Below are 14685 nucleotides of genomic sequence, written 5' to 3'. Positions count from 1 at the left end.
CAAGGGAGTTGAAAAGTCTTAAGAAAGGCTGAATTGACGTAAAGTCGGAGGAGGATAAAACCAGACATTTTGTAAGCTCGATTGATGATGTTAATGAAGTGGGAACTGAAACAAAGTTTGCCATCAAAGATTACAACCAGATCTTGAACGAGGTCAGAAGTGGAAGGAGTTGTCCGGCAAGAGAGTATGAAAAGGTTGTTGGGGGGGTTTAAATGAACTGCACATCCAGTGGCATTTGCTACAAGAGAGCACAATCCGGCGAAGACGAAGCAGAGGAAAATAAGTCTTCAGCTTTCAGTAAACAGTCTTGAGCGTTCAGTAAGGATGGATGGGAGGTCATTGATAAAAAACAAGGCACCAAGAATGGAACTTTGAGGAACACCAGAGGGGAGAGAGAAGGAACGGGATGAGGAACGGTATATAAGCACTGTCTATCAGAAGACAACTCCTAAATCGACTGTTGTTGATTGTTCTTACGGTATCGTCGGTTGAAACCTAACTGACCATATGGCAGCCTCTGTCCTCGAAAAACGTACCACCAATGACGAAGCGGTGGAAATTCTAAAAAGCTATAAACCTTCTAACATTATCTTTACGGTCGCCATGACTGTGTTTCCTATTCATATGTTCGAGCAAGGTGATTTCAGAGGCCATCTTGTATATTTTCGAGTTATCACAATCTCGACAGATGCCGGATTTGACCTAATACTAGCACTGCCAAGCATTTAGGCTCGGACGATCCTACCTACTTAAATACTAAAGGGGCGCTGGTGGTGGTGGCCGGTGGTAGGTTAATGGGAGAATCCGTCGAGAACTCCCTGCAACATCGACCACATATGCAGAATGGTGTACTTCTGCATCGTTTGAACCAGACTGTGCGAAAGTCCCAGGACATCAAGGGAAGCCGTGAGGGATTTAGGTACAATACCTGTAGCTGACAATATTATGGGAACTACAACCACCCCCTCGAGACGCCAAAATTCTTTGATTTCCCGACCCAGTGGCTCATAGTTCACCTTCTTCTCCACAATTTCCGTTCGATGCTGCTATTATGGGGGAAAGCAACATCAATTATATACGCGGAGCGACCCGTCTTGTCAACTAATAGTACGTCAGGCTTGTTGTGGCGATCAGTTAGAACTTGCCGGTCCCAATACATACTGTAAGCAGAACTATCAAGTACTGCTTGCGGCTCATATCGGTAAACCGGACATGTTCCAGTGATCAACCCATGCTTGTATGCAAGGTTTTGATAGATAACCTTACATACAGCATTATGCCTGGTGATGTATTGCACTTGCATTTCTATTATTTTTTTTTTCTTTTTTCACTATAATATTAACAACCAAACATGACAGAATAATAAGATACGTACATGTTGCAACTGGTGGCGAAAGCAGCACCCGTTGGTATTTACATATTTCGAAAGTTCCACCAAAGCACAGGCGGCAAAACTAAGCACGGCCGCCACTAACCGGCATCCCGCAGCCACCTGCACTAGGATTTCTCCTTTTCATCCCGCTTAATATCAAATGCCTTCACTCTGTAGGTAACTACAATCCAATCACGGAATTGCATACTCTGGCTCGAGGGTATCCTTCTTTCCGGTGACCCGCCTATGTATATAATACATAACCGGATCACCGACAAAATCAAGAACTAGAGCATTCCTGCCAAGATACACCAACGCTTCGGGAGAAATGAAACCTGCGATGAGAGTTTTCTCGAAGTACCCGTAATTTCGGAAGCACGGCTGCGAAACCCAAAGGTTCTCATTATGCGCAGCGGATCACTAAATGATTCCGAATCAATCTGACGATAACTGTGCCAATTCTCGGCATAGCAACAGACACGCACAGCAGGTGATGTATGCACGTCATTAGTTACATTATGCTTATAAGCGAAGTAGTCTTGTTATACCTCGCGCAAGCCCGCAGATATTTCCTTTCAAAAATTCTTAGTTTCTCCATTTGACTACTATTCAAGTCGAACCAAATGAGCACGTAAATGAGCACTGATCTAACCAGAATAAGATAACAAATAATTCAGCTAAGATGTGAACCATAAAAGAGTCTTCCTTGCGAGCGCTTTCTAGAGCCATTTTCAGCAGCCCTGTGCGCTTCCTGTGCGTGGAACGTCGCAAAGGTAAACACCGGGCAATTTATCGGAGTACTTGGAGCAGCGCTGGAGGGAACTCCTGGGGTGGTGACGCTGGAGCTGATACTGTCATTAATTCAGTTGTGAATCTGATGCGGAGCATCCAAGCTCTGGAAGGCATCAAGATGGGGCAAACCTTGGTAGACGGTGGAAATTGTCAAGCTCCGGAAGGAGTGTTACAAACTCCACTGCTTGACCCAACGACTAAACGAGCGGGAGGAGGTTTGTCGCACAATAACAAAGTGCAGATCGGCGAAAAGGCGACTCCACAGCGCGACAAACAGAATCAAAGCTCGCTGTTGACAGAACAGTCGATGAGGTAAATGAGGGCCCATAGGGACTCGGTTATAAATTGGAGCGATGCGGAAAGGGAGCAGATGTATTGTATTATATGTGCACTTTTCCTTGCATATCCTCTACTGGTTGATGACAACAGTATGGAAGGCGCCGAAGATTGTCCACTTTTCATTATAACAGAGTTGGAAGAGGCAACCGTCTCTATGAAAAACAACAAAGCGCCGGGGCCCGATGGTAGCCTGACGAAGGTATCCAAATTGATGTTCCAACGTCGACAAGACCCACACTTGGCGCATTCAACGCTTGCTTGAAAGAAGGCATTTTTCCTTCCGGTTGGACGGTGACGAGGCCTGCGCTTATCAGGAAAAGGGATATGGGGGGATACGTGCTGCCGGAAATTTATTCTCAAGACAGTTCGGCTTCAGGCCAAGGGGATGCACAGTGGATGCAGTCATGTAGGTTGTAGATACGGAGGTGCACAGCCGTGGTTGTAACACTTAATATCAGAAATTCCGTAAAATGGAAAAACATTCTAGATACACTAGACAATACATGGCCGAGGGCACTGTTGAACAGGTGAAAAGCAGACTTGACATTGATGCACTTTTAGCCTTGCGCTAGAAAAAACACAATAAGTCTTCATGACTAAAAAGAAAATTGCGAACATGTGTCCCATATTGATCCGCGAGTCGATAAACCTTGGATTTACGTTCGACTCACCTTGCACATGCACAGAGACGAGGAGCTTTGCGGGTGTCGTCCGCCTATCGCACAATCTCTGAACCAGCCTGATGATGATCACCGGAGTGATTTTCGTTGCCCTTCTTACTAAAGAGTCATGTAGAAGCGCAAGAAAAACTTAAGGGAGGTGATTGCTCGTGGAGAATGGCAACGTACACTAAATGAATGGCAAATCTCTTGACAAAACGAGACAAGAGGGAGATGGACTGCGAGGCGCATTGGCAACTTAGGTTCCTTGGTGAACCGAAAGCATAGTGAGACTGACGTTTTTCTTATCCAGCTCCTAACTGTTCCCAAATGTTTCCAGTCTTCCCTGGAGAAGATTGGGTAGGCACGTTCTTCTGACTGTATGTGTTTTGCTATGTGGTTGTTGACGACGCCGATCACACCATCTTATGTTATAGAAGGTGAAATGGGATTCGTCAGAAATTTTATACAGGCACATGGGAGCTCTCTCCAGACAAAATTGCCAGAGGCATGCTGAGAAGCGCTGACAGGTGGAGTCGTGTTGCACATTACGTTCGGGTTCTTCTTGTTGTAAAGAAGATAGAGCTCGACCGGTGGGAAGGCCGGATGGCAGGGGATTTCTTGAACTAATAGTTCCCTTCCTCCTCTCCCTCTGGTTGGTGAAAGGAATTCCCTAACTTGAAGGCTTCCTAAGGAGAGCGGGAGGACTACTCCAAAGTAATGTGACACACGATTCCAGCCTAATTCTCTGACAACGAAATGAAAAATGTTCTCAAGCTTATCTTACTCAATACTATAATGTAAATCATAATCCTCGAATTTATTTATTTCAATTTAATAAAACTTGTAACAGCGATTTCCTACATATCACAGACATATATAAATTTGGTTACAAACAACAGTCATGATTTATATTACAAACTCCCTTCAAATAACAAAATGTCCTCAAAAAAATTTTCAGGTGCTGAATCGACATCAACTTGAATAAAGTCTTTTTTGTGTGATTCCATGACAGCCAAGTATTCCTTTGGTCTCATTCCGTCCTTGTATATAAAATATAATTTGTCTAAATATCTTGAGCATGTAGAAAGAATTTGCCGTGTTTCATCAAAAGTAAAGAACTGATAGAATTCTTTTAAATCAACTTTATCATCACGTAAACTACTGGCTGCCAAGGCTCGGTAACGATTATTTATTAGCAAAATTTTCAATTTATCCACAGGAGCCAGAAAGGAAATTATTAACTGAAAAACTTTATCCGGAAGATCCAAAAATGAAACGTCTTGAGAGGTAGAAAGTGATAGGTTTGTAGTTTGGACTGGATTTGAGTTTTGGTTGAGCTCCTTTAAGGTAGTCCTGGGGCGCTTTCTGTTTGGCATGGAATCTGCGAAATAACTTAAAGTTTTTAAATCATTAGACTGATGCCAGTGATCGGTAAATTATATTATTACTTACTTGATGCATCCTGGGATTACTTCCACATATTTCTTTCTGTGTTTATACTCCATACTCTAAAAAACAAACATTTTTCCATTAAAACATATTCAAAGTATTTAAGATGTTTGAGAAATTTGCAATGTCCACTGTCAATGCGACGAGCCCGGAGCGCTATGGCAACGAGATAGTAATCCGAATCTATAATATATTGGCTCCCCATATCAAGGCTGAGAGGTGGCGGCGTTCAATGAACATGTGTTCAACTTGGTTGAAAGTGGTCCGGTCTGGAGAGGCCCATGTTTGGTTTGTGGAATGCTTTCCGCGCAAGTAATTCTAACAATCCGCAGTGCCGTGTTTTTATGTAAGCTCTGGGAGCCAACGAATCGCCTTCGAGGGTCCGCTCTACTACCTCCTAGAAGGTATCCTTCTCCGACTCTATAGTCTCCTCTGTAGGACCGTGAACGTTGATGAGGCTTATATTTCGAAATTTAACAAGGGAACGTATTCATACAGCATTTGGTCTATATAGGGAACGCACGTTCCATGAGAATGCGCAAATCAATCATCCGTTTTCGTTGCCAGGTTCGTTTTTGCCGGGTAGGGTTATCAGCCAATTGGTACAATTGGTACGGTTTTCTGGCGCGGACTCGCCTTCATTCCTCTCTGCCTGCAATTTTTCATTAAGAAAGAACTCCAATCGATCACCAAGTGGCGATAGGGTTTGGTAGTAGAGCTGTCGATGATGGTTAAGGCATTTCGCAGTTTTTATGCTCCATCGTGAATACCAATCCACTTTTCACCCTTGGTCCTAGCATAAACTATCCTTTGATCGCTATATATTTCGCATATAATAGTGAAGATTATGACGTTTTCAACTTCTCCACCACCATCAGTTCTAAAACAATTAGCCCCAATACAAATAAAAAAAAAATACTTACATCCAAAAACAAATGTATCTGCTTTGTATAACCATTGTATAACTTCAACGGAGCCGTATTCCTATCTTTAATCACTCGGTAGACATTGTCATACAGTCTAAAGTCCAAAACGGCGCTTCCAGTAAAATCGATGTGTGCCAAGTGCTTCAATTCTCCTAACAACTGAATAATTCCTTGCGCAGACGCCATATGGGGATAATTGCTTTCGAAGACTTCCAATTCAGGACAACATTTCGCCAATTTCTCTAAGAAATCATCATCCACGAGCGTATTCCGAGGCAGCTGAAGTGTTTTCAGTTTCCTTAACTTGAGAATATTTTGCTTAATTGGTTCACCAACTCGTTCTTGTAATGGCGCGTACCCGAAATATGAATCTAGAATCCGATTTAATTTATCGATGAAAAGCGATTCCAATGATCCACCTTTATGTTCACCTAGGGCTGTCAAATACCGCACTACATCTTCAAAAACGGACAAACTCACAGCGAATTTCCTGAGGTTCTTTAGTAACGCGACAATTTCTAGATTTGAAGCTTCGTAATCGTTGCCGACTGATATCTGTACGAGATCAACCTGTGTTTCCACGAGGGTTTCAAATGCCTCGTCATCCAGCTTGTTGCATCCTTGGATATTTAATGTGTATAATTTCACTGATTTGCACATTTCCATGAAGTGTGCGGGGTCTAAACCCCAGCAAATTTTTTAGGCTCAAATCTTTCAACTTCGTCAAAACTGAAAGATGTTGGCCAGTTATGTTCGAATGATCTAAAGTTAAACTCGTCAGGTTAGGTAATTTGGACAGTTCCAATGAAACTTCATCAAACTGAATCTTTTCGTTCGGCCATTTGAGGAGTTTGAACCTTTTAAGTGAACTTGAATTTGTTATAAGTTGGGAGAAAGCAGCTGCATCCGATTGTCTGGAACAATGGCAATATAATTCCTCTAAATCTCTGCAGTGAATAGTTGCCAGTTGATGATAATCGATGTCCTTTTTGTCGAAAATATCTAGCTTTAGTCGTTTAATCATGTGTCCATATTCTCGGAAAATCTCTTTAATTTGATTTTCATTGAAATTGGTTCTAATTTCCGATATTCGAAAGACATCCTTTCTTAAGAAACGCTCTATACAGTCTTCAAATCGAACATCGGAAAACGCCAAATTCACTTTATCAGGTAGACTCAGGTAGGACATTATAGCGTACAGGCAATTGTCATCCAATTGTACAATGGATCTGGGATGTGAGTAAGGAGACATGATGATCCACGTTTCTGCATTTGGAACGGTTTAACTGTAATCTGGAAAAGAACATGAAAATTTGTTATTATGTGTAACTCAGGCTTATTTTAGTATTGAAACGCCTGATTTATTGACAGTGTGAATTAAAAAAGCAAACATGGGAAGGTCTATATTTCACCGTACAAGGGTTTCCGGGTCTTCGGAATGTCTTAATATTAGTATATCTGAGAAAAACAACAACAGCAACAACTTGAGGACTATGCTTTTACACCGTCAAAAGTGCTAATAGGTGCCCAAGCCAAAGAAAAACAGTATACATGGGTAGCTGCGTAACCAAGGAGGTGCTTCCGAAACTTTCCCGAAAAATCCGTCAGGCCGAAAATGAAATGTTGGTTCGAAAACCGTGTCAGCAAACCGTTATCGTCGAAATGGACGTTGTGGATACCAATAGTAGTAAACTTGCAACAAGGTCGTCGACATCGGGTTTTCCCCGAGACAAAGTGTGCTGGTTTTGGTTTAGTCATGGATGTGGAATCTTCTTCCGAGGAAACCGCTGATGCGGTCGATTCACAGATCGAAGCACCACACCTACATACTAAACCACACACGTGTACCATTTCAACCGCTCACCCCGTGGAACTTCACAGGTTAGCAATAATGCCATTCCTGTGTGGTTATTGCTCGACCCTCCCTTTCTGATCCTTTTGGATGTTTGTTATAAAAGCCACTACATAATGCCATGCATCCTTTGATTGTTGTATTTGACCAAATAACAAACGCGCGCTGTTGGTTCTCCATGTCGCGGAGCGTATACAAAAGGGATATTGCATGTTCCGCGTCTTTTTTTTGGGTTGGGCAAGTTGGACATGCTGGAGACTTCTCATGGGTGCACCTGTATACTTACAATATCCACTGTGGCCAGATAGATTTTTTTAGGAGTAGGGTAGGTGAATGCATTTACGCACAGAGTGTTGGACTCCCGCAACAACACGCTGGCGGACTACCAACTAAACACCTCCCTGCCATCAGCCTGGAACCGTTTGACACATTACTTCGGGCTAGCCCTCCCGCTCTCCCAGCTTTGAGAGCCTTCAAGTCAGGGAATTCCTTTCACCAACGGTAGGAGAGACAGGGAGTTGTTGTTAGTTCAGGGAACCCCTTACCGTCCGATCCCTCCGCTGGTCGAGTTCAATCTTCTCCGCAATAAGAAGCGCCCGAACATAATGCGGAATACGATTCCAGCTGCCAGCGCTCTTCAGCATCTCTCTGACAATGTTGAGGAGAGAGAGCTCCGCTGTGTCTACATAAAGCTGCTGGCGAAGACCGTCCCACCTCCCGCAAGAGAAAAAGGTCTGTTCAGCGTCGTCCGCCACTCCATTGCAGAAGACACAATCAGGAGATCGCGCCTTCCCAATCCTGTGCAGGTAAGACTGAAAACGTCCATGCCCACTTAGAAGTTGGGTAAGGAAGTAATCAATCTCACCGTGCTTTCTGACAAACAAACGAGTCTAATTTGTCGATGAGCCGCGCAGTCCACCTGCCCCTTGGCTCATTTTGCCAAAAAAGTTGCCACTCGGTAAAGGTGGGTTGACGTTCAGATAGTGGCTGCATTAACACGTTGACTTCGGACGAGATAATCGTAACTCTGCTTTGTGGCGGATTTTAAGTTGGTAAGAATGTATCATCAAATAGGTTTTTCTGGGGTGTGAGATTTCTTCAGCCAACACGTCTACCGGCAACAAATCGGCTCTGACTAACGCCACGTCATTGGAGAACGTTCGAAAGCCACTAATTCCCCTCAGTTTTAGTTCTTCATGCTGCCTTGTTCCGAGGACGTGGAGGGCTTCAACGGACCACGACATCTGTTTGGTCTTTCACCAAATCATGGGTCTTCGCAAAATGATTCTGGTTTTGAAAAGAGGGGCAACTAGGATGGGGCCGAAGATAATTAGCAACAAAACCAAGATTCTCAGTCTGACGGGCCATCATATTCTTCCTATCTGCATTAATAAGGGGAATATCGAAGGGATTAATTAATTTGTATAGCTCGGAAGCATTTTATCTGCCAGCGGTGGCAGCGAACTTCGCCGACGCATAGGCAAGTACCCGTGGACGTGTTGATCAGAAGATGGAAATGATAGTAGATAGGTCACGCATTTTTTTACAAATAAACTAGTATGTAAGTACTTATTTTTGGAGCTAAATAAAAATTATTTATAAAAAGGAGAAACTATTTGCTTAACTTCTCCACCATAGTGTTCCGTAAATACGCGCTTACTTGCTTCTATGCTAGAAGGCTCGGGAATGTGAAGGTACTTCAATACCTCATGTGCCATTTTACGAAAAAATCACGCGTTCTTAACCAATTGGTGGGACTACACTGGAACTAAAAAAAACCAACAAGGATGAGATATCACGCGAACCTAAAGGCCACATACATGTCTGCTAAACCTTAACAAACAGCTTGATTTCTGTAGGTTTTTAGAAGCAGTCCGCTCGCGCCAAATCGGTTCCAAAGGAGTTGAATTGTCTCCTCATTGTATTTGCGTTTAATAGGACTATAGTATAAAAACAAAATTCCCAGGCATAACGCCTTTATATAAAATAAATGTACTTCATTACTTACAATAACTCTGAGCCGCCGGTGTGAGTCCCCAATAATCCGGCTTTTTCGCAGTTGCTCTTATTAACTACGTCGTTCTTTTCCCTCGATCGCTGCACTGATATCCCATTAGCTCTTCATCACTTTTTAGATCCAGCTACTCCGTGATTCACCTTCCTCAGCCGGGCCAAGCCTGACTAATTTTTGTAGTGGTTTACCACGATAAAATTTAAATTCAATGTTGTCAAATTTTCATAAACAACTTTCCTCAAACCAATGCAAGAACCAATTGCCATTCGCGTTAGGCAGAAACAAACCATTGGAATTGCATATATTACTACGCAGTATGAGCAAATCTATGTGAAAGGCCAATTTTCATTCAATATTGAAAAAAATTGGGTATGGAAATAGGTTTTAAAGTTTTGGGGAAGGTACAAGGTGGTAGAGTTTTGTAAAGAAAATTATAAAAATGAAAATTAAATTGATCATTTAAATAAATAAAATAAAAGGCCTAGACCGGATACCGGTTGTTGCGCCGTTGATGATGATGATTTAAATAAATAAATAAATTTTTAATATAAGTAAACGCCGGGATAGAAATCAGGACATTGACATTGCGTTTACCTCATTAGTACGTAGCACGTAATATATATGAGTCTCCACTTTCGGATGATATTGACATTCATAGTCTTAAATTTGCAAAGAAGCGACTACTTTAACCTATTATAACTTTGTTAGTAATAATGCGATTTCCACCAAACTTGGTAGGATAATGCTCTATGTAATAGTCTACATTACGGCAATTTCGTGGTGCTAGGATGAATTTAACGGGGGTTTTGCAGCCAATTGCTGAAAATTATGATAATAGTATTTCGGAACCTAGACGCCATACAGTGTCAGGCTCTTATTTTTTTTTAGATTTTCGGTTGAGTAGTTTCTGAGAATAGCCTCGGTAAAGAAATAATCAATTTCGACCCCCCGCACTCCCACCTTTCCAACAAATGTCAACACTAAAACGAGCTTCGGAAACTACTAATCGAGACTTTTCATTTGATAAACCATGTGACTATATATGGGGGAAAACTACCCTACTACACTACCCTTTTGCCTTAAATTCGACGTAAAAGGATGTAACTCACTCACACCTTTCCACGAAATTTGGTGTCGATCGCTATAACCGCCTCCGAGGAAAATGCGTGTGACGGACAGACAGACAGAGAGACAGTAAGCCGAACGTTTTATGTTTTCACAAAACCTTAAGACGAGAAAATGCACTAGACTAGAATCTTATGCCATCTGTCTCTAAAAGCGATCTCGGATTTTGTTATCAATTATCAATTATGATTCTATTATATTATATACCTTCGAATTTGTTATCAACCACTAGAAAATAAACAGAAATACAAATCAATTTTTTTCTTTAGATAAGAAAATGAATCACTCCAAACCGTACATGAACAGAACTCTATGAATCGGGGAATACTACGAACTGAACTTGAATGTCCGATAAGCCGCTTTGCTTTTACGCTAGAAACAAGACTGACTGAATGAATGTTGACCTGCATTTGATGTGCATGAAAGCTTGAATTAGCTTTGATGGCGAAATTCCTAACAGCTGGCAGTGAGTGGCGCTTTGCCTCTCAACCAATTTCACCAAATTCTGCAAGAAAGGAGACGTCTCTCCACATGTATTTGTTTCCAATAATAATTGGTTGGCACGCTTTAAACACAAGTGGGCGCTAGCTATTGTCCAGTTTGGGTTTCGGGCAAAACACTTAGTACCGCACCCATTGAGCTGCAATGCTGCCGTGAGCAGCAATCTTAAGTCAATAACAAAGGCCTTCGGTTCCATATGGATAAACGGACTTATAAATAGATTAATCGGTCAAAGAGTCCCTAGTGCGATGACTAAATGTATGCTTACTATACTTTCTCGAAGGTAGACACTTCTATGTCAGCGCGGGAAATGACACTCCGATTTTCTGCGGTCAAATCAGAAGCAGTGCAGGGAGCCGGTTTACAACCAACTTTTTATAATATTTTCACGGTTAACATTCTGATCCCTGATAGCGGCGTAGAGCTCTGGTGTACGATGATATATTAAATGCATACTTTGACAATGAGATTAATGACATGATAGATAAGTATAATGGTGCTGACTTCATTTTTTTCCAAAATTATAATATATTATAAATTCTTCGGTCAAATAACTAATAGTTAAGTTCAGAAATATCTGGCAAGTGTTGAAGTCTCACTGGAGCACGGGAACCTCAAACCATCCTGGTTTCACATTTACCACTCCCGCAATCCCACCCACCTATCCCAACTATCTTGTGATTTACTCCTCCCTCTTCTTCTTTCCCATAAGTGGATACAGCTTGTCTCCTTTCATTGCTGAGTACCTAATTGGCAACCTTGACGCCATCTACCATATACTACAGACAGACAAATATTTTCGTCCCAGACAGAAGTCAGAGAAATATCGGTGGTTGTCTCAGGCGACGGGCGGACAAATATGTGTCAAACAAATGTTTATGCCTGTCTCAGGAAACAGACAAACAAAATTATGCGCATCACGCAAATGTCTTTCTGATCGACAGCAAAGCTGTCATTAAGGCCTTGTGCTGAGTGACGACATCCTCCAAACTAGTCAAAAAGTGCAGAAGCTCAGAAGCTAACTAGTCTGAGCGACATGCGCAAAGTAACACCCCTCTAGAAAGAGCAGACTGTCGGACAAGACAGACAGTGCTCTACTCTTAACAGTACCTCAGTCACAGTACATCTGATAAATAGTATTCACAATTAATGGACCGGACTTAATAAACTCCGCCATGCTATTAACATAATGTGCTAGTCCCAAGCCCAGGTAACGTAGTTTGTACTATTCTCAGTAAAACAAAAATAAAATGCTGGGGGGAAAGAGATAAATAGAGTATAGTTGGAGTTATTCCACTATGCTAAACCCTACCTGATCTCTCTTGGTGACAGGTCCCGCGACAGACCGACCAAGAAAATGGATACAACAAAACAAATACGTGTTTGCACGCTAAATGTTGGTACCCTGACTGGAAAGACCGAGGAACTCGCAAGAGCCGTTCGGAAAATTCGCATTAATATCTGCGCTCTGCAACTTATACTTACGAATATATGGTTCATCAAACGATTGTCTCATCTTCCTACATTTTATACTGGGAACAGTAAAACGTAAATCGACTATATTCTGATAAGACGCCGACATTTGACCACTATCACTGATTGCAAAGCCGTTCCCTATGAGACCATCGCCGACCGTTAATTGCCGTCCTGCGAATTAAGCCACCGATAAAACAGCGTGAGGAACGCACTGGCCTGCGACGCATTAAATGGTGGCAATTTCATGAGAAGAAAGAAGAAATGATTTCACTTACGCGATTACCAACCATTACGAATGTGGAAGAATCGTGGTCGAGCCGGGTAACAGGTACATCAACTGAGATACTTGGCTTTGGAATGGAGATGTTGAAATGAAGGTCCGTGAAAAGAAACGCCTCTACCACAAATTCCTCGACGATAAAACACCGGCCGGTTGGCAAATTTATAAGAATCCCGACCGGGAAGCAAAGAAAGCGGTCGCTGTCACCCAAACGGACCATTACAAAAATATTTACGATAAACTGGACATTCGAGATGGCGAGAAAGATCTGTATCGACTTGCCAAAAGCCGTAACGAATGTACATAGGATATCGAACACTTCTGATGCGTTAATGACAAGAACGGTACTTTGCTTACCAACCGTCGAGCCGTAACGGATAGATGGCGAGAACACTTCGCGCAAATTTCAACTGAAGAATTTGCTCATCCCCCACTTCCATAATCACTGCCGACATTTGGAGCAGTTCCACTTGTCAGCGCAACTGGAAGCCGGGGCGGCAACCCTGTCGGCTAAACCAAAATCAAATGGCCGAAGAGAACCTCCATAGTGGTGGCATCGGGAGACACCGTACTCACTTTGGTTTGCCGGCCGTGATGCAGTAGGCGAATGCTCCAAAGGCCTAATCAGGGCGATCAGACCCGAGTCTGCACTTAGACTCATCTGAAATGGCAATTGGTCACGAAACCTTACCAGGGGTATACTGATACCATGGGAACCGGGGTAGCCACTGGACTCTTATACTTCAGGTGAACTCCCGTTGTATGTGAGTACAGCTCGGTTATTTGCGGTTGGCCCCCTAGTCGGAGTTTCATGGAGGTTGTGGTGATCCTCAAGCGAGAAGAGACCTTCGGGCCTCGGCGTGGTGTTGCGTTTCAACACGGGTGCCGTACTCCTTAGTTCGGTAGAGATTTAGGTAAGTCTTGCATCCACCAACATGAATGTTAAGCCATGCACTTGGTATAGACTGGTACCGTTGTTGCTTGTCACAGCCGGGCTCTGATTGTGGTCACAAAATCAATCCGTGTCTGAAGCGGACCGTAGGATTAAGTCTCCACAACAGGTACCTACGTTAAACACGATGGGCTTAACTGCTCTTCGACCCATGTCAGATGGTTTCTGGACATCGCAGCGGTGGGTTTTGGCTTCTTTAAAGGTCGGTAACATCTGAATCAGATTTCTGCAAACCGTCGTTTTTTATATGAAAGGTCGTTTTATCGGAAATGTTCAGTCCAGACTCATTTAAGATTTATAACATCTTTTCTTCCGACGTAGCCAACGATTTCCTTAGACGACTTATAGTATTTTTCTTGTGGTACGAACTGATGTGACCCGTTTTTTACCATACTTTCTCTTCCGATTGCCATCAACAGGCTTACGGTTATCCATTCTTTTGGTAATATTTCGACTACAGTTTTACTGCTTAACAAATATTCTGCCAATAGAACCCAAAATATTAGATTAAGTCATTCGTTAGCACATTAACACAGCACAAAATTTAACACCTTCTTTAACACTTACAATAAACGCTTTCAGAAGTGACGGTACTTACTGTTTGTTAACTACTTCCGAGGTCTCCAGATCGCACCACTCAACTAGAAAATAATCAAAAATTCGAATGATTTAATGTAGATTGGTAAGAACAAATAGCCAACAATTATAGTTACATAATAATAATTTGGCCTCTCAATACTGAACATACAATATGTTCAGTATTGGCATTCTCTGAGATGATACATGTCGATCCTATACTGAAAAAGGAAGGAATGAAGCCATGGAGCATTTTCCATGGGAGTGCACCGTCTATGGACGCATCGGACACCAGCTGTTTGGTGCTGATATGGTACAGCTGCATCGGGTAACATCACATCCACTAGCGGAAATCCTGCGATACATAAA

The 14685-nt window shown here is 42.4% G+C and overlaps 1 protein-coding gene across 8 annotated transcripts; it reads right to left on the bottom strand.

The window, feature by feature from the left end:
* Nucleotides 1-3981: 3981 nt before the first annotated feature.
* LOC119650397 lies at nt 3982-14384 on the bottom strand. Of its 8 annotated transcripts, XM_038053166.1 has the most exons (6): nt 10830-11280; nt 10739-10759; nt 9401-9573; nt 5538-6833; nt 4618-4673; nt 3982-4557 (listed from the first exon to the last, which is right to left on the bottom strand). In XM_038053166.1, the coding sequence occupies exons 4-6, from the start codon at nt 6204-6206 to the stop codon at nt 4077-4079; spliced, it is 1206 nt and encodes a 401-aa protein (XP_037909094.1). In that variant the 5' UTR covers nt 6207-6833; nt 9401-9573; nt 10739-10759; nt 10830-11280; the 3' UTR covers nt 3982-4076. The 8 variants fall into 8 exon arrangements, with proteins under 8 accessions (XP_037909094.1, XP_037909100.1, XP_037909097.1 ...); XM_038053172.1 differs by lacking the exon at nt 9401-9573 and having other exon boundaries at nt 5538-5911; nt 5960-6833; nt 10739-11284; XM_038053169.1 differs by lacking the exon at nt 9401-9573.
* Nucleotides 14385-14685: the final 301 nt, after the last annotated feature.

This window comes from Hermetia illucens, chromosome 2, assembly GCF_905115235.1.
Source record: "Hermetia illucens chromosome 2, iHerIll2.2.curated.20191125, whole genome shotgun sequence".
Taxonomy (NCBI): Eukaryota; Metazoa; Arthropoda; class Insecta; order Diptera; family Stratiomyidae; genus Hermetia; species Hermetia illucens.
The sequence above is the reverse complement of the archived record's forward strand: the minus strand, read 5'-3'. Positions and strand labels throughout refer to the sequence as shown.

Coding starts and splice junctions, on each gene's coding strand:
- LOC119650397 (XM_038053171.1), bottom strand. CDS start 6,206: ATGGAAATGTGCAAATCAGTGAAATTATACACATTAAATATCCAAGGA. Junction 4,674..5,537: donor AGATACATTTGTTTTTGGAT/GTAAGTATTTTT, acceptor TTTGTTTTTTAG/AGTATGGAGTATAAACACAG. Junction 4,558..4,617: donor GTAATCCCAGGATGCATCAA/GTAAGTAATAAT, acceptor AAAAACTTTAAG/TTATTTCGCAGATTCCATGC.